This window comes from Coregonus clupeaformis, chromosome 27 (genome assembly GCF_020615455.1).
Source record: "Coregonus clupeaformis isolate EN_2021a chromosome 27, ASM2061545v1, whole genome shotgun sequence".
NCBI classification, from domain to species: domain Eukaryota; kingdom Metazoa; phylum Chordata; class Actinopteri; order Salmoniformes; family Salmonidae; genus Coregonus; species Coregonus clupeaformis.
The window spans coordinates 1,339,734-1,363,571 of NC_059218.1; the positions used below are offsets into that span (position 1 = coordinate 1,339,734).

The 23,838-nt window shown below is 43.2% G+C and overlaps 3 protein-coding genes across 3 annotated transcripts in view; 1 reads left to right on the forward strand and 2 right to left on the reverse strand.

Annotated features, from left to right (window-relative positions):
* Positions 1 to 10,239, reverse strand: part of LOC121541513 (beta-adrenergic receptor kinase 2) — a 46,758-nt gene extending 36,519 nt beyond the window's left edge. Inside the window, exons 1-2 of the mRNA XM_041850581.2 lie at positions 9,950 to 10,239; positions 8,099 to 8,236 (exon numbers count right to left, since the gene is read on the reverse strand). Of these exons, the coding sequence (XP_041706515.1) occupies positions 8,099 to 8,211 (113 nt within the window). The 5' untranslated portion in view covers positions 8,212 to 8,236; positions 9,950 to 10,239. The remainder of the gene's footprint in view (positions 1 to 8,098; positions 8,237 to 9,949) is intronic.
* Positions 10,240 to 11,050: 811 nt separating this feature from the next.
* On the reverse strand, positions 11,051 to 14,267 carry LOC121541124 (beta-crystallin A4-like). Its single transcript, XM_041850102.1, has 6 exons — positions 14,204 to 14,267; positions 13,091 to 13,137; positions 12,048 to 12,166; positions 11,745 to 11,886; positions 11,474 to 11,616; positions 11,051 to 11,270 (listed from the first exon to the last, which is right to left on the reverse strand). Exons 2-6 carry the CDS (start codon positions 13,127 to 13,129, stop codon positions 11,123 to 11,125), a joined length of 591 nt encoding a protein of 196 aa, XP_041706036.1. The 5' UTR covers positions 13,130 to 13,137; positions 14,204 to 14,267; the 3' UTR covers positions 11,051 to 11,122.
* A 5,215-nt stretch (positions 14,268 to 19,482) lies between these two features.
* LOC121541514 (beta-crystallin B1-like) lies at positions 19,483 to 22,766 on the forward strand. Its single transcript, XM_041850583.1, has 6 exons — positions 19,483 to 19,586; positions 20,252 to 20,394; positions 20,960 to 21,078; positions 21,363 to 21,495; positions 21,725 to 21,867; positions 22,361 to 22,766. Exons 2-6 carry the CDS (start codon positions 20,272 to 20,274, stop codon positions 22,536 to 22,538), a joined length of 696 nt encoding a protein of 231 aa, XP_041706517.1. The 5' UTR covers positions 19,483 to 19,586; positions 20,252 to 20,271; the 3' UTR covers positions 22,539 to 22,766.
* Positions 22,767 to 23,838: the final 1,072 nt, after the last annotated feature.

The following is a 23,838-nucleotide window of genomic DNA, read 5'->3' on the forward strand; positions in this document are numbered from 1 at the left end:
TCCAAGGATGTCAGGGACAAGATTGTAGACCTACACAAGGCTGGAATGGGCTACAAGACCATCGCCAAGCAGCTTGGTGAGAAGGTGACAACAGTTGGTGCGATTATTCGTAAATGGAAGAAACACAAAATAACTGTCAATCTACCTCGGCCTGGGGCTCCATGCAAGATCTCACCTCGTGGAGTTGCAATGATCATGAGAACGGTGAAGAATCAGCCCAGAACTACACGGAAGGATCTTGTCAATGATCTCAAGGCAGCTGGGACTATAGTCACCAAGAAAACCATTGTTAACACACTACGCCGTGAAGGACTGAAATCTTGCAGTGCCCGCAAGGTCCCCCTGCTTAAGAAAGCACATATACAATGCCCAGGAGAACTGGGTGAAAGTGTTGTGGTTAGATGAGACCAAAATCAAACTCTTTAGCATCAACTCAACTCCCCGTGTTTGGAGGAGGAGGAATGCAGCCTATGACCCCAAGAACATCATCCCCACCGTCAAACATGGAGGTGGAAACATTATGCTTTGGGGGTGTTTTTCTGCTAAGGGGACAGGACAACTTCACCACATCAAAGGGACGATGGATGGGGCCATGTACCGTCAAATCTTGGGTGAGAACCTCCTTCCCTCAGCCAGGGCATTGAAAATGGGTCATGGATGGGTATTCCAGCATGACAATGACCCAAGACACACGGCCAAGGCAACAAAGGAGAGGCTCAAGAAGAAGCACATTAAGGTCCTGGAGTGGCCTAGCCAGTCTCCAGACCTTAATCCCATAGAAAATCTGTGGAGGGAGCTGATTGTCCGAGTTGCCAAATGTCAGGCTCGAAACCTTAATGACTTGGAGAAGATCTGCAAAGAGGAGTGGGACAAAACCCCTCCTGAGATGTGTGCAAACCTGGTGGCCAACTACAAGAAACGTCTGACCTCTGTGATTGCCAACAAGGGTTTTGCAGAGGGGTCAAATACTTATTTCCCTCATTAAAATACAAATCAATTTATAACATTTTTGACATGCGTTTTTCTGGATTTTTTTGTTGTTATTCTGTCTCTCACTGTTCAAATAAACCTACCATTAAAATTATAGACTGATCATGTCTTTGTCAGTGGGCAAACGTACAAAATCAGCAGGGGATCAAATACTTTTTTCCCTCACTGTATGTCCTTGACTGATCAAAACGTGTTGTTTTGTCATGGCTCTCTCGTCCCTCTGCAGCAGACATACGGTGAAAAACATGTTTGGAACATCGAATTGCAATAAAATCACAGTATCGAATCGCAATACATATAGAATTGTGAAAATCGCTATACATATCGTATCGGCACCTATGTATCATGATAATATTGTTTTGTGAAGTCCCTGGCAATTCCCAGCCCTAGTGTTTTAATGATAATAAATGACCAAAAGTTCATGAATAATAGGTTTTTGGGGAGTTCCATGCTCAATCAAGTACAATGTACCCCTCAAATATTTGAGTCATCCTTTCCAGGCGGGAGATTTCCGTGGTACCGGTGAAACTCGCATGCCTGTGAGTGCCACGTCTCTTTGCTAGCACTTGCAGCACACTTAAACTAACATTGAAAACAACCTAGCCTGTGAACAAAACAACATAATAGCAAAGAAACATGAGGGGAAAAGTCACACTTTAGTAGACTTTTGGGTAAATGCCTGTGCCGTGGGCTTCTAAAAATGAATATTTCAGCACGTCACTTACACAGCGCACAGCTCCCCAGGCACTGTTGCTGCACAAGGTGGGATATGGGATTCGTATTTCTTTGTGCGATATACCAGAGTATGAAACAAAACTGCAGAAATAGCTACAGCAATTTATTTTGCTATACATTTTACTCGCATATGTACTCATACTTGACTTTTGCAGTTCGCGCGCATCTATTTGTAGTCGCAAATGCGAAATAAAATGTTTGCACTGTAGAGCCCTGCAAAAGAGTGATCAATGGAGAACCTCTGTTGGAAGTGCTAAGACCAAGACTACGCTTATTCTGAGGTCGGGAAACCGGTCCCAATGTGTTGCTGATCTGATCTCTTGAGGTGGTCAGCCAGTGGTGAGGAAGTCTGTCTGCACTACAGCTCCCATTAGGCAGTGGGGTGCTGCTGCACAAACACCAGGGGTGTATTCATTAAGTCTTGCAACGGAAACCGTTTACTGTTTAAGAACCAAAACAGAAGTAAACAGAGCAAACGGAACGAAACGGGGAGGGACCTACCTGCATTTGTCCAATAGAAACGGTTGTTTTCGTTGGAAAACATTTTCCATTTTGCAACAGACAAAACGTTCTGCAACAGAAGCAGCGTAATGAATACATGTATTCATTCGTGGCAGACTTTTGCAAAACATTTCTATGTTTCTATTTGACAAATTCCGGTAGGTCACAACCCGTTTCGTTCCATTTGCTTCTTATTGGTTCCTAGAGTAAATGGTGTCCGTTGCAAGACGTTCCACAAAATACAAAACATTTTGCAACGGAATCCGACTAATGAATACACCCCAGGGTGCAAAACGTTCAGATATAAATATATTATGGACAGACGTCAAGCCCATCTCCAACTTGTAGAATAACGAATAGGCCTAAAGCTCTTTTCATGATAGTTCTATCTGCAACGTTCATAAACACGTCCCTTTTTCAGGACCCTGTCTTTCAAAGATAATTTGTAAAAATCTAAATAACTTCACAGATCTTCATTGTAAAGGGTTTAAACACTGTTTCCCATGCTTGTTCAATGAACCATAAACAATTAATGAACATGCACCTGTGGAACGGTTGTTAAGACACTAACAGCTTACAGACGGTAGGCAATTAAGGTCACAGTTATGAAAACGTAGGGCACTAAAGAGGCCTTTCTACTGACTCTGAAAAACACCAAAAGAAAGATTCCCAGGGTCCCTGCTCATCTGCGTGAACATGCCTTAGGCATACTGCAAGGAGGCATGAGGACTGCAGATGTGGCCAGGGCAATAAATTGCAATGTCCGTACTGTGAAACGCCTAAGACAGCGCTACAGGGAGACAGGACGGACAGCTGATCGTCCTCGCAGTAGCAGACCACGTGTAACAACACCTGCACAGGATCGGTACATCCGAACATCACACCTGTGGGACAGGTACAGGATTGCAACAACAACTGCCTGAGTTACACCAGGAACGCACAATCCCACCATCAGTGCTCAGACTGTCCGCAATAGGCAGAGAGAAGCTGGACTGAGGGCTTGTAGGCCTGTTGTAAGGCAGGTCCTCACCAGACATCACCGGCAACAACGTCGCCTATGGGCACAAACCCACCGTCGCTGGACCAGACAGGACTGGCAAAAAGTGCTCTTCACTGACGACTCACGGTTTTGTCTCACCAGGGGTGATGGTCGGATTCGCGTTTATTGTCGAATGAATGAACGTTACACCGAGGCCTGTACTCTGGAGCGGGATCGATTTGGAGGTGGAGGGTCCATCATGGTCTGGGGCGGTGTGTCACAGCACCATCGGACTGAGCTTGTTGTCATTGCAGCCAATCTCAACGCTGTGCGTTACAGGGAAGACATCCTCCTCCCTCATGTGGTACCCTTCCTGCAGGCTCATCCTGTCATGACCCTCCAGCATGACAATGCCACCAGCCAATCTGCTCGTTCTGTGCGTGATTTCCTACAAGACAGGAATGTCAGTGTTCTGCCATGGCCAGCGAAGAGCCCGGATCTCAATCCCATTGAGCACACCTGGGACCTGTTGGTTCGGAGGGTAAGGGCTAGGGCCATTCCCCCCAGAAATGTCCGGGAACTTGCAGGTGCCTTGGTGGAAGAGTGGGGTAACATCTCACAGCAAGAACTGACAAATCTGGTGCAGTCCATGAGGAGGAGATGCACTGCAGTACTTAATGCAGCTGGTGGCCACACCAGATACTGACTGTTACTTTTGATTTTGACCACCCCTTTGTTCAGGGACACATTATTCAATTTATGTTAGTCACATGTCTGTGGAACTTGTTCAGTTTATGTCTCAGTTGTTGAATCTTGTTATGTTCATACAAATATTTACACATGCTAAGTTTGCTGAAAATAAACGCAGTTGACAGTGAGAAGACGTTTCTTTTTTTGCTGAGTTTATATAGACACTGTATTTTGTAGATTAGAAATGATCTGTTGGGTAGAATAGTGAATCATGTCAGCTCTATACTTAACGTCTCTAAGCTATTTGATTAACAATAGGCTACCTGCCATTTTATAAAACTTTCAGCACATCATTAAGGATCACTCGGATTAAAGCAAATTTATAACATTATCAGAAACAACTTTGAGGAAGAGATTGGATCTATGTTCCTTGCTCACCATGACGCTACATATTACAGCAGAGAAAAGTCCATAAAGCAAGCAATAGATGAAGAGATAGCATAACATACTGTGCTTCTGAAGCTTTGAGGACTAAGGGATTTAAACCTAGATGTTCCAGCCTAGACTACAAGTCAGACACTTGTTAACATTATCACACGTTCATCATGTCCATCCTCTTTTAGCTGTTCAATTCACATTTACATAAACACCCTGAGAAATAGATGGTGAGAATGCCACCGATGTCCACTCTTCATCAACAAAACGAGACATCCCTTATAGTCTGACCTCCTACTGTAACAGACTAGACACTCAAACCCTGACCTTAACTGACAAGAAATTAAATGTACAGCTAATAAGCGAAACTGGTGTGTGCAGGTTTGTCAGAGGAAGCTGTAGCCCAATCTGAAAAGGTCAAATTGGTTTTCAGTTATAGTAAGGCATTTTATTTGTATAGTAGGTTTTTTTCTCAAATATAATAACTTGGTGGGTGCTCATATTTGTCCTGTTTCACAAGTGTGTATTAATAAGCATGTGTGATTTGGAAATGTGTTTTTTTAATATCCCAATACTCCCTCGGAGAGTGGGTCACGGCCAGGGTCATTTTTTATTTTTTTATTTATTTTACCTTTATTTAACTAGGCAAGTCAGTTAAGAACAAATTCTTATTTACAATGACGGCGTACACCGGCCAAACCCGGACGACGCTGGGCCAATTGTGCGCCGCCCTATGGGACTCCCAATCACGGCCGGTTGTGATACAGCCTGGAATCGAACCAGGGGGTCTGTAGTGACGCCTCAAGCACTGAGATGCAGTGCCTTAGACCGCTGCGCCACTCGGGAGCCCATACCCATACCCAAAGTGCTTATAGCAAACAGTTTAGCATGAATAGTATCTAAAGGTCACAGACAACAGGGCCTTTCCACACTACTATACACCTAACGGGAGATAATATCTTTGTCTGGGCTGCACAGCAGTTAGCTCCAACAATACTAACTGACAGAATGTGTTGCTATGGCGGCATCAAAAGGTCTTGCCTTGCAAACACCACACTCCAAAACGCACCATTTCCATCACCTCACATTTGCCTACAACATCCCAATGGTAGCTGCCTGCCGGTAGGCCTGTATTTGTTATTCAAAACCTGTTAATAAATTGTTGTCATAAAGACCAGTGATTGACTGGGTAGATTCAGGCAATTGAAGGGGAGAGATACACAGATGGAGCTGGATGGATGTAGTCGGATTAAATCAGGCTGTAATACACCATTAATTGTTATATACAGCCTGAAACTAATCCCTGCAAAATAGTGTAAATGTTGCTTACATGCCAGAATGTTGAATAAAATACATTTAAAAGATGCACTATGCAGAAATTGCTTTGCCATTCCCTGGTTGCTAAAATTCTAATAGTTTACCTATTTTCACTTTATGTGACAAAACATGCAAGTATAGTGTAGAGAATCATTGTACCATCTAAACCGCTGTGAAATATATTTTCCATAACTATTGTATTTTAAGATGTTTGTAGCTGGTGTACGAAACCGAAAGTAAAAGAGCCAAAAATGAAACTTAAGAACAGGAAGCATAAAAATAGTGCACATAGTACAGATCTACCGCTTCTTAGACTTGCTTTCAATGAGTGACATATCTATAATTCACATTTCTATGTGAATTTGGTTGGGTCGGCCCAAAAAGTTACATATTGCAGCTTTAAAAAGCTTACTCTACCTGTTGTCTGTGCGGTTTGTCCTTCAGCTGTTCTCGAGATAAAATATCAACAGGAAAGTATTGTTTACCTGACTTTTTAGAGAGCTGGTAGGTATATGGTTCTGTTCACCACCAAGGTAAAGTTAGTTTTATGTTGGATTTCATTTTTTATCTCGTCAATAGCTATTGAATCAAGCATGCAATGACAATGAAAATGGTATATTCTGAATCAGGGGGAAATGAGGAACAACTGACATATTTATAGTGTGTGACTTGTTTTCTTCTTCTCTGGATTTCCTTTTATATCCAAAGTAAAATAAGCATAGCTGTGGATTGTTCTCCATCCTGCCCTGATTCGGAATATACCATTTTAATTGTCATCCTTGGTTCAATAGCTATTGAGAGAAAACCAAATATATCCAATATAAAACTAACTTTACCTTGGTGCCGAACAGAACCATATACAGTGGGGAGAACACGTTTTTGATACACTTACAAAGCATGTAGAGGTCTGTAATTTTTATCATAGGTACACTTCAACTGTGAGAGACGGAATCTAAAACAAAAATCCAGAAAATCACATTGTATGATTTTTAAGTAATTAATTTGCATTTTATTGCATGACATAAGTATTTGATCACCTACCAACCAGTAAGAATTCCGGCTCTCACAGACCTGTTAGTTCAAATTCTTATTTACAATGACGGCCTACCCCGGCCAAACCCAGGGCTAATGAGCTCTGCCCCGAAACAAAGCCAATAATAATACCCAGTGAGCAATTTACCTTTTTCGTATTCTAAATCTTTAATTATTTCTTATTGTTGTTGCATTGTCGAGAATGAACCTGCAAGTACGCATTTCATTGGACAGTGTATTTAGAATCCTGTATGTATGACAAATAAACTTGAAACAGGGTGATTTGCTGTTCATCTTGGTATGTTAATTTTCCCATACATTTTTATTTCTTTTTTTGCAGACACTATTATCCAGTGACTTGCTCAACTAAGGTAGATAAACAACAACATATCAGTCATATCAAGTAAAACCTTTCTGTAAACTTTACTAAGAATGTTGTTGCTGTTAGGCCCGGCTACTTGCAAATGTATATTAAAATACAAAATACATGTATTTTAATTAAATACATTACAAAATAAAAGTATTTTGTTGCTTATTTTGATACACTGATCTTTATGGTATTTTGTCATTTTTGCCTATCCCTGATTACAGCCCGACTAATCAGACTAGGATGGATGCAGAAGACCCCTCCTGCTCCCTCCATCGATTGATCTCTTCTAATATTTCACCTCATCATTCCATCATAAACAGATAGGCCTAACAGATTAATGTATCAGACGAAAAAAATTGCATATTATTTAAAGAAGCCAAAAAATATATAGAAAAAATAAGATTCTGCTAACAGATGGTAGCAGGTGGGAAATTAACTTTTTGATGCCGTAATTTTACCAGCCACTCAAATGTTTGAAATATAATTAGAATTAACATAAATCACAGAAAACACGGTACACCCCACCCCGCTTTCACCACTGTAGCCTTGAGATTCTCTCTTCCAGAGCTGACATACACATATTTTTAATTTACATGTCGGCTTTGGATAAAATAAACTGCTCACAAAACGCGATGTGGCTGGTAAGAATAGACATTCTACCAGACAATGGCAAAATGTGACTGGTGGCTGGTGTTAACTTCCCACCCTGGGTGGTGGATGGGTTGTTTTGGTAATAGCTGGAATGACTCTTGGTCTGGTCTTCAGAACCCATCGTTAATAAGCATCATTAAAATGATATAATTCTAGATGCCATTATGTCAGATGCAAATTGAACTAAAGTGGATTTGAGGAATGGGGCCTCAGACAGTTGGGACCCTGAAGCCTGAGACAGCTGACAAATTGATTCCTATTAGCGAACTACTGCAACTGACTGACAGATTTGAATTAGACAGGGTTTTCATCTCCCTACACATACATACGAACACCAATTTGACTGACAAACATTGACTGACCGAGGCACAATTTATGGTGGATGAGCAGTTATGTACCTGGGTTCAGCCAGTATGATTTTCTTGCTCGCCCGGGCCGCTGGAGTAGATTTGCTCTTCTCCATCGCCATCAAATAGCTGACATCGGCGAGAACTGCTTCGAGGTCCGCCATCTTCAACCCTGGGTCGATACAACACCTGCCGTGGGAACGTTTTTTAGGAAAGACAAAGCGAATGTCCACTGAATCTAGCTAGATCCAACCAGGGCGACCAAGACAGCTATGCGGATGACAGGGGCGACCATCGAATGGAGCGTGCCGTTTTCTTCCTCTAGGTTTGGCACACACGGTCTCTCAAAACAACCATTGTGACAGAAAAAAATGTAAATCGGAGAGGAGATTGATAGCTCACTAGATGACTAGTTTATTGATAGCTCACTCATCTGGGTATTTTTTTATTCTTCCATCAATAAGGTTCCGTGATGTGCAAATGTTTGGTGGTTTCATGGACTCCGAATATAAGCAGTTAGAAATAATGGCATTTATGGCCAGACAAGATTGATTCGATATTTTCGTTCCTGTCCCCCCCCCCACCCCCACCCCCATAAGCACTTCACTTATTTAGATGGACCACCTGCTAGATTTGGCTAACTAGTAAGCCAGCTAGTTAGCTAATAACTGTCAAACCCCACTGATCCTGGGTGATTTGTTTCATCTTCTTGTCAAGCTAAAAAATGTAAATATTGCGGTACGTCTGACTCCACCAAGACCTATGTTTCAAGCTTCCTAACTGCGTCTTGTCGCCTATGCTTTAAAATAAAACAACTTTATGCGTCAACAAAGATGGGTTGCATCAAATCTATCGAAATGGCATCCGATGAAGACATCCTGTAAAAACGATGACAAGGGTAGAAAGCTAAAATAACAAGTGCCTGTATCCCAAAAAATTGGACCACGAATGAATAGTCCAGATACCGAATAAGGTAGGTTCACACGTATTCACCAAAATGAAGAATCAAAACAATTGTCTCGCATTGTCAGCGTTGCTTTTATATCGTCAGTTGTTGGCTTCCTGTCTGGCTACAATTTTTTAGGACATCAATCGTAGAACGTCGCCACATAGATGCAGGTTGCTGGCTGAATATCCAGGCCAGCATGCAAAAAACAATGCTGTAACAATTAGCTAGATATCCGACGAAAATCAATCTAGCTAACAAGAAAACAACAATATGTTATTGGCACTACAGTAACGTTAACTAGACGCAATATTTAAACATAAATTAAGCCACGACATCAGCCAGCTAGATTCTCCATTTGACTAGGGAGAATTGTTAGCTACGACCAACTGCTGTGCAAAACATTGCTACTTGGTAGCGAGTTAGTTACAGTAGCTTGCAAGTAGCTAAACCAGTAGCCAGTTGAATTTCAACTAACTAGCTAACGTTAGCTAACCTACTTAGCTAGTTAGCGCTAGCTAACAACCGCTTTATCGCACTGACACGAAACCCACTCCACCAGTTTAGCTATCTCAACTAACGAATCTTGATCTTCAGGCAAATCCACGTCATTTCAAAAGAGACCGACGAAACCGCACAGAATTAGCCATAATAATTCACCCCAGTGTTGTGGACTCTGGCATGGATACACCAGTGGCTAGCTAACTGTTATGATGGGGGAGGGGGCGTTGGAAGGAGGAAATTGGCTAGCTAACGTTAGCTTGATAAACGTCCACGGTCTCTCACGACTGTCTTCAACTGGAAGTTGAGTGTTTTCTGGGCGACCAACAACTTGCTAGCTAGCCAACCAACCAACATACAATGGAAGCTAAACTAACAACCTAAGTGCATATAATTTCGTCTTCTAATATCAGCTGCCTGTCAGTGTCTTCCTCGGTAAAGTGTTGTGACCATACGTTTCTTTTCCTCCTTGTTGCGCGCTCCTCAAGACACTTTGCTCTTGCTACAGTAGCCCGAAGGAATCCGCACGAGCCGCTGAGACCTGTGCATTCGACAGAATCTGACGACGCGGAAGAATGTTTGATATCCTGTTTGTTTACGTTCCTCAAAGAGGCACAGATTTCTTCTTGTTATCCCTTTTGAGTCCGAGTAGGGACAGTATACTTTACTCCATTTCGTTGGCTGAGTCTCCTGTGTGCAGCTGTGTAGTGGGTTTGTGTCCCCCAGTGGATTGCGTATTCTCAGAAACAAGCTAGCTTCTGTGAAAGCCCCACTTCCTCACACTGCGACTGAGAAGCCTGGAAAACATGTAATGGAACCAGACCACTCATGGACGCGGAACTACATTATTATAAATGCCCTATTGATTTTAATAAAATAAAAACCATTATATAAAATGAGCACTATTCTGTTTAACAAAAAAATTATATTTGTAACACTGTTCAAATGAGGGCGGTAGGCAATATTCCTAATATTCAGTATGCATATGAATTGACCAGTAGGCCTTCAATTATGTGACACACTATTAATAAAATAATAATTGCTGACGAATTTTGTTGGGCTTTACAACCTATACAACGGTGATTTATTTTTGGAGAAGCATTTTACAAATGGGAAGCAAATACATTTGATGATAGCGCTGCAAAATTCGCCTCCAATGCCCATCCCAAATGGTCAGCCGAGCTTCCACCTGACTCTTATCATAGCCTGTCGCCCGAAGGCCACTTTGTCTCATAATATCATCAGTATGAGGTGTGTGATTCTACCTCGCAATGTACGTCATCACACCATTATATTTGATTTAACTAAGCAATATTTTATTATTATATTTTGTCAATAGATTGATCTTCCTTTTTTTGTTGTTGTGATTACTGGCATGGAGACGTAGCGCCACCTTCCGGCCAGTGAATGTAATGTTTTCAGAAGCGCTCCAGTCTAAAATGTCTCAATAGACCTGCGTTTGTTTATTTGTTTGTCTTTAGCTATGTTTCTAGTAGTACAATTTCACCTACAGTTAAGATACATTCAGAGAGGCACAAGCATGGACGGGAGGTCAGTGAGGTTTTAGAAATACAGTTTATTCAGCATTGGGTAGCAGTGGGGGTAAGCTTGGGATAACGGGTGCAAGGTTACTGCTGAATGCGGCGGATGGACTGGATCTGAGGGGTCTGGGAGTGGGAGCCGAACTCCTTGAAGTGCTTGTACTCGCCCATGTGACGGTCACACTCCATGATGTACTGGTAGCCACGGTATCCGGGGTACTGGTAGCACACAAAACTGTTAGGTAGAGAGACAGAGAGAGATTTCAGAGTCAGTTGGCGGTAATGGCTACTATGAGGCTAAGGGAGTGGTAAAACATTAGATTGGAGAGAGGATGAAAGAGAGAGCGAGGCAGATTGGAGTGAGAGCTCAAGGAGTGAGTGAAGTAGAGGGAGGGAGAGAGAGAGGTCGGTTGACTGTGGTAAGGGCTGGCTACTCACGCTCCGGACTGGATCTTGAGGGAGCCGACCTCGTTGTTGCACCAGCCCATGGCCTGGAGGGAGGGGTAGTCGTCGCTCAGCTCGCCCTTACGACCCAGGAAGTTCTCGCGCTCATAAATGGTCATTCGGCACTCCCTGTGGTTCTGGAGGGGAGAAGACGGGGGGAGAGGATGTCAGTTAGTCAGTCAAGAGGAAGAGTGTGGAATAGATAGTGGTAGAGACAGATAGGAATAGATAGAAAGAGGAAGAGAGTGGTAGCTTGGTTACTCACAGCGCAGGCAATGGGCCTGAAGGAGGTCATCCTCTCAATGTGATAGGCGTTGCTACCTCCGAAGGCGTCGCACTGGGGGTACTCTCCTCTCTCCAGCACAAACTGCTGGCCCTGGTAGGAAGCATGCTCATAGCCAACCCAACTATAGGAGCGAGAGGGAGAAAGGGAAGAAGTAAGAGATCGCCCTTTTCCCTTAGCTTCTCTGAGCAATAGTTCTAAAGTCTGAAACCATAGAGTGCAAGGTCTGTGTGAGCGTTTCTGCAGGTGTGGATTTGAAGTGGGGATTTGTGTGTAAGTACTCACGCTCCACTTTCCACCCTGAGGGAGCGCACAGTCTCGAAACCGAACTCCATCACATTGCAGCACTCTGAGGTAAACTCATGGCGACGGCCCTGGAAGCACTCCTCGTCGAAGACAATGATCTGAGAGGGACACAGAGAGAGAGAGAGAGAGACACACATGAGTTACATACTGTATCTATCTATTTACCTGGACAGGTTAAAGCTGAGGTTTGTGTGCAGCACTGGAGGCTGCTGAGGGGAGGAGGGTTCATAATAACGTCTGGAATGGAATAAATGTCATGTGTTTGATGTGTTCGATACGTTCCATCAACTCCGTTTCAGACATTACTATGAGCCCGTCCTCTCCAATTAAAGGTGCCACCACCCCCTGTAGTGTGCAGTCAGAAGTGTCTCTACAACTCCCTCTTTAGAGCTAATATGGTCTGTGATTTGTCTAAATTTGTGCAGGGTGTAATCTGTTCAGCTGGAACAGAAAGAGTGTGTCTAGACCCAACCCTGCTGTTGACAGAACAGGCTCCTGTGATAAACGGTGTGTCCTGAGCTCAGGTTGTCACATTGATCCTAGAGGCCTGTTTCTCACACAACTCTCTGGTTAAAGAGTTTTCCTGGACCCACAGACTAAGCTCAAATACTTAACAAATTCATCCTTCCTTCCCCTCTTGCTTCCTTGAGGTAATTACTGATCTGCCATGGTTGGATAGGTGGAAGTAAGAATTTCACTACATTGCTTTTAGATCATGGACACATTTATTTTTTAAAGTATTGAAACAGGTCCACAGCAGTCCTTTATATGATGCATGGAGCTGTGCTGTCATCCGCACACTCAGTAAGCCAGTCTTTTTTATTTATGTAATTTTTTTAGCGGGTAGATCAGCTTAATATTGCAGATAGATTGTAACTTCCATCAATGTAATTGTCTGCATCACTTCCAATCCCCCATGTTTATATATATATATATATATATATATATATATATATATATATATATATATATATATATATATATACATATATAAATACACACAGTAAGCCAGTCTTACATACCTTCCAGTGGCCAGAGAACTTGGTGCAATGATGAGTCATCTTATTGTCTGGAATGAGAGAGGACAGATAGCAGGACTGTTATAAACAATACTACTTTTACAAAGAGTAGAATGTTACATTTGGGCAATGTGCAACTCGTGATGCTAGTTAGACTGCTGAAAGTGTCTTTCCCACACATTCATACTCACACAGACACACACTGACCATACACACACACTCTTTCTTCTCATATAAGCACACACACTGCCCCAGACATGTAACAAAGTTCGGCAACAAAGTTTGCCCACATCAAAAATACTGAGCATCAAACAAATATACATGTAAATAAAAAATAAAAAAAATACATATATAAAACAGAGGTATGCAAAGTAGCTGGTGGAGGGAGAAAATGGAGCAGCATTGTGCTTCAAACCCCAGAATAGATTCCAGTGGCAGGTTGGTATAGCAGGACTCCCTCCCTGTGTAATAAACTATCCATATTGTACCACCGCAGCATTGCTATTCTACGCTACATGGCATGCTTTTATGTACTGAAAAGGCCTGTACAGCTCGAATGCTCCAGAATGTGAAAAGGCTGGTTTAGCTCTGTATGCAGGGCTAAAAGTCTTGGTTTAGCTATGTGTTGTTCAGGGCTGAAACGCCTGTGAGGATAGTATCCCAGCGAGGCTAAAATCATGCGCTTATGAGCGACTGGCCTGAATAGCAGGATTGAAAGCATCAGCAGCTATTTACAGATCCGGTACTGGAATGAGGAAAGTCCAACAGGCCAGGGGCCACATCTAGGATATTCGTCTTTATGACTCCTTTTCCCTATTTTTTTCTGTCCCCTTCTCTCTATTATCCCCTTTTTTTCTTCCTCTTTTTCCTCCTCTCTCAATCTCCTTTTCTTTCTCCATCCCTTGTCGGCCCCTGGTCCCTGTTCCTGTGGCCCAGAGTTATGCCCCTGGGCCTGCCTGGCTGCCGTGTGAAGTGGTGGGGGGCAGACCGAGTCAGTATGGGGCCTGCTATCCTACACTAGGTACTCTGCCCTGCTCTGTCTGCCTGCCTGCCTGGCTGGCTGGGTGGATGATCAGGCTGGTGCTATGGTTCTCTGGGTGGGACAGAGAGACTCACCTTGCTTTGATGCCCTTGGCTGTCCTGGAATGAGAGTGAGAGGACTCACGCGCCCCCACCCTTTTAAAGCCTCCCCTGGCAAAGGGCCACGCTGAAAGCCCCAGCTCAGCAGCGGGGAGGGGCCTCTCTTTGTCCCATTGACAAAAGCAGGGTTAATCTATAGAGGGACAGAAGTGCAGACACCACACTATCACCCAGGGCAGGGACCAGGGATAGGGAGAAGAGGAGGAGAGAAGAGACAAGTGCAGGGCACTTAGAGAGAATGTCAAGGGGCGACGAGAGGAGGAAGGGGATGCCCTCAAAAAGCCACGTACAGTAGCCTACACTGTTGATTTCTCTCTCTCTCGCTCTCTCTCTACCTCTTCCTCACTATCTCTCCCTTTCACTTCTTTGTTATTTCTATCGTTCACAATCACATCTCATGTTTTCTTATGGGTATGTAAATTAACGAGCTATATCCCAAAAGGCTAATGGATGACCCTCTCCTCTCTGTTGACAAGTATGTCATGTCCTTTACTCACCTGTAGGGGGAGACCTGTCTGTCTCCCTGTCTGCTCACCTGTCTGTCTCCCTGTCTGTCTCCCTGTCTGCTCACCTGTCTGTCTCCCTGTCTGCTCACCTGTCTGTCTCCCTGTCTGTCACACCCTGGTTCACCTCACCTCATCTGCTCTGCTACAATCACTGTCCCCTATTTCCCCTAAAGGATTGATAAAGTATTGTATCTATCTGTCTGTCTGACGTAAAAGTTAAACTTGTGCATGGAAGACTTTTAGATTGTTGATGACTAAGTTGTTGTTATTCTGTTAGTCCCACAATGTGACACAGCATGTGGTGTGTATCTTATTTATCCATATCATTATTCATAGTTCATCTGCAGTATGATCAGGGCATGCTCCCATGTTTCATAACACGCAGAGAGAGAGAGAGAGAGAGAGAGAGAGAGAGAGAGAGGGGGGGGAACAGTGAGAGAGAGAGAGAGAGAGAGAGAGAGAGAGAGAGAGAGAGGGGGGGGAACAGTGAGTGAGAGAGAGAGAGAGAGCGAGAGAGAGCGAGAGAGAGAGAGAGAGAGAGAGAGAGAGAGAGAGAGAGAGAAATAAGCCGAGCCAAGAAATGTGACAGAGGACTGAGATGGAGGAGTGTCAGCAGTAGACAAGCTTTAACATGAAACACTCAGACGGGTTACACTTCAACAGTGGAACGAACTGCTTATAAAAAAAACAGGTGGTTATGAACTATTATAGTTGGTTAACTATTAGGCTAACCAAATGGCTATGTAATTTCTACTTAAACTGTGTGTCCTTTTTCAAAGGGAATATTCTTGTATTTATTAACTTTCCTAAATATATTTATCAAAAACGTTAACCTACACAACTGAATCATGAAAAGTATAAATCATACCTTTTACATATAGTACCAGTCAACAGTCAAAAGTTTGGACACACCTACTCATTCAAGGGTTTTTCTTTATTTTTACTATTTTCTACATTGTTGAATAATAGTGAAGACATCAAAACTATGAAATAACACATATGGTATCATGTAGTAACCAAAAAAGTGTTAAACAAATCAAAATGTATTTTATATTTTAGATTATTCAAAGTAGCCACCCTTTCCCTTGATGACAGCTTTGCACACTCTTAGCATTCTCTCAACCAGCTTTACCTGGAATGTTTTTCCAACAGTCTTGAAGGAGTTCCCACATGTGCTGAGCACTTGTTGGCTGCTTTTCCTTCACTCTGCGGTCCGACTCATCCCAAACCATCTCAATTGGGTTGAGGTCGGGTGATTGTGGAGGCCAGGTCATCTGATGCAGCACTCCATCACTCTCCTTCTTGGTAAAATAGCCCTTACACAGCCTGGAGGTGTGTTGGGTCATTGTCCTGTTGAAAAACAAGTGATAGTCCCACTAAGCGCAAACCAGATGGGATGGCATATCACTGCAGAATGCTGTGGTAACCATGCTGGTTAAGTGTGCCTTGAATTCTAAATAAATCACCAACAGTGTCACCAGCAAAGCACCCCCACACCATCACACCTCCTCCAACATGCTTCATGGTGGGAACCATACATGCAGAGATAATCCGTTCACCTACTCTGCGTCTCACAAAGACACAAAGGTTGGAACCAATAATCTCAAATTTGGACTCATCAGACCAAAAAAGGACAGATTTCCACCGGTCTAATGTCTCTTCTTCTTATTGGTGTCCTTTAGTAGTGGTTTCTTTGCAGAAATTCAAACCATAAAGACCTGATTCATGCAGTCTCCTCTGAACAGTTGATGTTGAGATTTTTCTGTTACTTGAACTCTGTGAAGCATTTATTTGGGCTGCAATCTGAGGCTGGAAACTCTAATTAACTTATCCTCTGCAGCAGAGGTAACTCTGGATCTTCCTTTCCTGTGGCGGTCCTCATGAGAGCCAGTTTCATCATAGCACTTGATAGTTTTTGCGACTGCACTTGAAGAAACTTTAAAAGTTCTTGAAATTTCCGGATTGACTGACCGTCATGTCTTAAAGCAATGATGGACTGTCGTTTCTCTTTGCTTATTTTAGTGGTTCTTGCCATAATATGGCTATCTTCTATATACCACCCCTACCTTGTCACAACACAACTGATTGGCTCAAACACATTAATTCCACATATTAACTTTTAACAAGGCACACCTGTTAATTGAAATGCATTCCAGGTGACTACCTCATGAAGCTTTGAGAGAATGCAAAGAGTGTGCAAAGCTGTCATCAAGGCAAAGGGTGGCTACTTTGAAGAATCTCAAATTTAAAATATATTTTGATTTGTTTAACACTTTTTTGGTTACTACATGATTCCATATGTGTTATTTCATAGTTTTGATGTCTTCACTATTATTCTACAATGTAGAAAATAGTAAAAATTAAAAAAAAACCTTGAATGAGTAGGTGTGTCCAAACTTTTGACTGGTACTGTATGTATTTATTTAATTAGATGTTTAACAAACTGTGATATAGTGTTGTAGGTCAGTACAAACAAAAAGAAAAGAAGAAAACAATTACTCAAAAAAACTTCACAGCACTAAAAGAAGGTTGCTTACAATCATTTATTGTTGTTTTGTTTTGACATGTTTTGACAAACTATGTTATAATGTGTAAGCTGTTTATAAAGCATTAGCCATAGCTGTAGTATTGGCCATAGCTTTAGCATAGCTATGGTTTTGGTGTTAGCCAGATAGCTGTAGCATTAGCTCACACCACTGTGTGTTGAGCGAGCACAGCGCTGCGCTGGCTGTTGTAACAGTAGAGTGTCTGTGTGTGTTAACAGTAGAGTGTCTGTGTGTGTTAACAGTAGAGTGACTGTGTGTGTTAACAGTAGAGTGACTGTTTGTGTTAACAGTAGAGTGACTGTGTGTGTTAACAGTAGAGTGACTTCCCAGTCAACCATTAGTCAACAGAGAAAGGAGCAGAGACTGGACTGTCACTAGCCTACCTCTCTCTGACTGGAGCCTGTGGAAAGCTGGTATCTATGGCTGTCTTTACAGCCAGACCAATTCAAAAAATGTTGTTCTCTAATTGGTCATTTGACCAATCAGATCAATTGGGAAAAAGATCAGAATTGGACTGCCTTTGTAAACACAGCCTATGTTACCTATTCTACACTGGCCTGCATAGAATGAAGATAACATAACAGAAGAATGACTGAATTATAAATTATATAGATGGATTTCCTAGACATTGATAGGTGACAGGGTTTCCATGTAAAATTGGTCTATGTATTTTTGCAATTTATCTGTTGAGATCATCATCTGCCATTATTTTATACACTTTTTTGTACCCTTCCTCAACCAACCTTGACTCAACCAGCTAGTTTTGGACTCTGTATCTCAGGGGGACAATTGTCCCTGACTGCACAACTCTGGAAGGCTGGCTGTAGAGAGGGAGACCAGGATTTACTAACCTCATCGTAGACTACTAACATCTGAAATCAATCTATTTGTATCTATCTATCTATCTATCTATCTATCTATCTATCTATCTATCTATCTATCTATCTATCTATCTATCTATCTATCTATCTATCTATCTATCTATCTATCTATCTATCTATCTATCTATCTATCTATCTATCTATCTATCTATCTATCTATCTATCTATCTATCAATCAATCTGAATCAATCAATCAATCAAATGAACAATCAATCAAGGATCATGATGCACACATCAATATTTAAAAGTAATCTAGCAACATGACTACATGATCATTGATCCTGACCTACAGTATACAGTGGAGAGACCTGTACTTGATTGGACAATGGATGGAGAAAATGAACACTTGTCATAAAGACCTGTGGTGAGAGAGGGTAGAGAGGGGGGTTGAGAGAGAAGGGGAGATGGGGGGTAGGGAGAGATGGAAGGAGAGTAGAGAGAGACAAAAGGATAAAGGATGACATTCTCCTACAGGTTATTTATACTCTATTATTCTGCCTCTTCCCTTTCGTCATGACCCTCCTTTACCACACTTTTATGTGCTTTATAATGCTGTGATACTGTCTGTATATTAGCATTATATCTATGTAAAACAAGTGTGCATGTGTGTGGGAGACAAAAAGACAGAGTCTGTGTGAGATTTTATCACCTAGTTACACGTCCTTTTCATCTTCTTTGATAATAATAATACATTAGGATCATTATCATTTGAAAAAGATGAATAGGGATCATAACTTGTTTTATTGATTGCACTCAACTAACCAGAAGAAGAAGAAGAAGAAGAAGAAGAAGAAGAAGAAGAAGAAGAAGATCACAAAAAAATCAGTCCTGGCAAAATCAGTCCTGACTAATCGTACTTGAATGGAAATAAATTGCAATCCCACCTTTTGTTAATCAACTTTTAAAATGTTATGTCATTTGAAGCATAAGTCTATCTCTTTTCAAAACTAAGCTAAGTGCTGGTACAGTTTTACCTGTTAGAGTTAGAGAAAGATACAGAGAGAGACAGTGTGTGTGTGTGTGTGTGTGTGTGTGTGTGTGTGTGTGCGTGTGTGTGTGCATGCAAGCACCTGTGTATGTGTTAGAGGATTAACTACTTGCGCCCTCCAGGTCTATGCATTCCTGTGCCCTATATGCTGCTATAGCTTACAGGCCCAGCGCACTAACAGAGGGGGAAAGTGCCATTGTCAGGGCTTTCCATTGACAGTAAAGTGCTTACAGGCAGCGCGGGGGGCAGAGGGGGGTTCTGGTTGATGCGATGACCCAGGGCGCTTTGGTCCAGACCAACTCTGATGACGCTGGTGTTTCTATTGTCCACCGAGCCACTGCGTTCGGCCTTTGCCAGGGTATAAAAGCTAGGGCTCTGCGCTGAGGGGGCCAGCACGATCCAGCCTAACCCACACGGCACAGCAAGCTGTACACGCAGGTAAGGACACACCCCACACACACACGCTCTGAAAACAGAAGTCGATCCACAGCAGCAAACAGCACACAGGGGCCCACTCCTCTCAGCCTACCATGCCTGGGTGTGTCACCCCTAGGCGGGGCAGAGCCCCTAACAGAGGCCCAGGCCTCAGGGCCTACATGAGGCACTCAGACCCCAGGCTGGATTGGTACAATGGATGGTTATTTTCTCATTGGAGATTCTAATTCATCCTATGGAAGTGTGTGGCCGCTGTGTCCTGCCTCAGTTAGTTACAAAACTAAACAAAAAATAGTAACACATACAAAAACAACACACATTCACTCTGTAGTGGGAACATGGATGCCACACGTTTACCAGACTTGTGTTTTGATCTTTTTTTCTCCCTGTCCCTCTTTCTCTCAATCGATCTCTCTACTTCCCACTCCATTCTCCCTTTCCCTTTCCTCCTCTCGCTCTCTCTTTCCCTTCTTCCTCTCTTTTACTCTCTCTGCCTGCTCTATCTTCTTTCCTCTGACATTCCTCTCCTCTCCCTCTCCTCTCTCATCCCTCCATCCTCTCCTCGTCCCCTCTCTTCCCCCACTTCTCTCTCCCTCTACCCCGTATCCCTCCATCCTTTCCTTCTCCCTCCATCCATCCATCCCTCCCTCCCCCCCTCTCTCTGTCAGAATTCTCCTGATCCCTCACCATGTCTCAGACCGCCAAGTCCGCCTCCAGCCAGGGCACTGATGTCAAGGACAAGGGAGCCCCTGCCCCCGCTGCCACCATCAAGGCCACTAAGACCGGAGAACCCAGCATTGGAAACTTCAGAGTGAGTCAACACACCTCCATTATATATACACAAACCACTTGGCACAGGAGCTGGATTCAAATTGTAACTGCAGAAAAAAAGAGAATTGTCCACCCATTGTGTGGGAGCAGCAAACAGTCTAAAGTTAGCCATTTGCCTTTAACTTTTATCTGAGCAGGGTTAATTGACTATGGATAGAACATTATACAGGAAGTTTGTTGTGATTGGTAAATGTTGCAACTAAGTCAGTGGGTCTTAAGATGACCCCAGAGATCTTACAGCCTTCACAGCAGTACATGTGGCTTTGGGTTTAGTGGAAGGAAGCTTCTGTACAGGTAGTCAGAGCCATGAAGAACTTCAGAGCTTTCTAACTGATTGATGAATTGACTGTAGTTACCAGACACAAACGGTAAAGGGCTCTGAGACCTAGTTCCATACCTTCAGTAGTAAAAGGCACCAAATTCATTCTAATTCTATGGTAAAAGGGTCAACATAGAATACAATATTTGTGGAAGAAGGACAGTATCTCACCCTTGACCTCTTCCATTGATAATGTAATCTAACCTCTGACCACTGCCCCCTGTAGATCATGCTGTTCGACCAGGAGAACTTCCAGGGCAGAATGATGGAGATCCAGAACGAGTGCATGAACGTGTGTGAACGCGGCATGGACAGAGTGCGCAGTATCATCGTCGAGTGCGGCCCGTAAGTGGACACACACACCTGCACCTACAGGGCAAGATTACACACAAAGCAATCAACTCTCCATTCTAGTCCAAAACACAGGAAGACAAACTCAGACTTGGACTCAGAGTCCAAACATTTGAGCCCAAACACTGATGCTGTAATTTTTCACAACTCTTCACGTTCATTTCATTTTTACCCGTCTTCTAATCTCCCCCCGCTGTGTCTCCCCCTGTGTCCCCCCTGTGTCTCCCCCTGTGTCCCCCCTGTGTCTCCCCCTGTCCCTGGCGGCCACCCCTCTCCAGCTTTGTTGCCTATGAGCAGACTAACTTCCGTGGGGAGATGTTCATCCTGGAGAAGGGAGAGTATCCTCGCTGGGACACCTGGAGCAACTCCTACCGTAGTGACTGCCTCATGTCCCTCAGGCCCGTCCGCATGGTGAGGAACACACACATTCCAAAACACACACACACACTATCACATTTTCATACATACTCTCTCTCACACACATTCCAAAGATGACAGTGACAAATGAGTTCGCTAAAGCGAAAACATCTGGTGACTAGGGCTAATACAGAAGCTAGTGAAAATGCCCTCTAACCTTTACCCTGACACTCTCTCTCCTTCCTTCCCCCCTCTTTCCCTCCCTACCTCCTTCCCTCCACAGGACAGCATGGAGCACAAGATCTGTCTGTTTGAGCTCTCCGACTTCAAGGGCAATAAGATGGAGATCCAGGAGGATGACGTGCCCACCCTGTGGGCGCATGGCTTCACCGACAGAGTGGGCAGCGTGAGGGTGCCCGGCGGAGTGTGAGTACACACACACACACACACACACGCACACTCCCACACACACTCGTCCTTACGCACAAACACCAAAAATCTATTTTTATGGATCCCAGGACTGAAAAAAAGAACTGAAAAATCATAATCTATATCTAAGATAAAACCCATATCTGTAGAAGCTAGAAATAGAGTAGCAATATATTAGCAGTATAGTGACCTATGTATGGCCCAGAGCCTGAGGCAGAGTTGCAGGTTCCTGCCTAGTGACAACATGAGGCCTTGTGGGAAGTGTCACTGTATAAAGTGAAGTATTCAGGCAGGCACAGGGAGGAGGACTGAGTTGTTTGTGTGTCATAGAACGTCAAGGGTACATTTATAACTGTTGCTCACTTTAAGTGGAAACACAGACCTCCTATATGACTTATGTTGTCTCTAATAACAGCTTAAAAATAACTATCAATCTAAATGTAACAAAAATGACCCTCTCTCTCTCTCTCTCCTTTCCTCCTCTCTCCAGGTGGGTGGGTTACCAGTACCCCGGATACAGAGGCTACCAGTACCTATTTGAGTGTGGTGACTATAGACACTACAACGAGTTCTGTGCCTTCCAGCCCCAGATCCAGTCCATGCGTCGCGTCAGGGATATGCAGTTCCACCAGCGCGGTTGCTTCAACCTCACCTCCGCCAGCAAGTGAGCGACCTCTGGTGGATGCACGCTGTAACTGCAGCCAGCCAGCCAGTCCTCCCTCACTCAACCCGCCCATCCGGCGCTTTTTATTTCTCCAACCCTATCCCTCCTATCCTTCCCTTCACCCACCCTCATCCCTCTATCCTAAAGGGATAGAACGACAGCATCGTACCGACCGGAACAACCTAAATGACTTTTTATGATGCCAAATAATAAACGTTTTGAAAAACCTGAATTCCTTTCGGCTGGACTACATTATTCAAAGCCTTGTGTCCGCTGTGACAACATTATTACCACAGCATTTTGTGCTTCACTGTCCTTTTCTCTCTGTGTGATATTCACTGTTTCTTTCTCTCTCTTCCCCATTGTCTGTCTGAATGCATTCTCCCTATTTGTCTTTCTCTCTCGCTGTCTCCCTCCTTCACTCTGCCTTTCTCTCTTCCTTCTGTTCTTCTCTCCTCCATCTGGCCTGTTGGACTGAGAAAGGACCATCTGATTAATCAGGGGTTAAAGGTTGAACACAGCCCCTCTCGCCCACTGACAGACAGCACAGTGGAAATGATTTTACCTAACAATGAGGATGCATGTAGATAAAGCTTGTATAAGGTTATTCAACGGGACCTTGAAAGTGGCTTCATATCTAGAGCAATAAAGTAGATGTTATGGTCACTGAAAGGTAAGGGTTATATAGCTTACTTCAATGATGTTCAGTTTACGACCAAAGAAAAAGATGTAGGCCTAGTTAATAAGTAAATCATCATACGAAAATTGGCAAATAACTAAATGAGTTCGATCATTGTAGGCTACATAAGCATTGCTAAACTATCAGACACTAAACACCATACATTACATTATAGTCATTTAGCAGACGCTCTTATCCAGAGCGACTTACAGTTAGCGAGTGCATACATATTTTTTTTTCGTACTGGTCCCACGTGGGAATCGAACCCACAACCCTGGCGTTGCAAGCGCCATGCTATACCAACTGAGCTACACGTTGGTTGTTAGCTACATCTGCTGTCTTGCTGGTTCGTTCCATGGTTGCAAAGATTATGGATTATTTTATGATGTCCCACTCAGGCCTTTTACCATTGAAAATTAAATGGTCAGTTCCGGTCTGCTAAACTGGGTTCTCCCATAGGCTAGGTCGAAAAAGTACAGGGTTAAGACAAAGTAATAATAATAAATATAATAATAATATGCCATTTAGCAGACGCTTTTATCCAAAGCACCTTACAGTCATGCGTGCATACATTTTTGTGTATGGGTGGTCCCGGGGATCGAACCCACTACCTTGGCGTTACAAG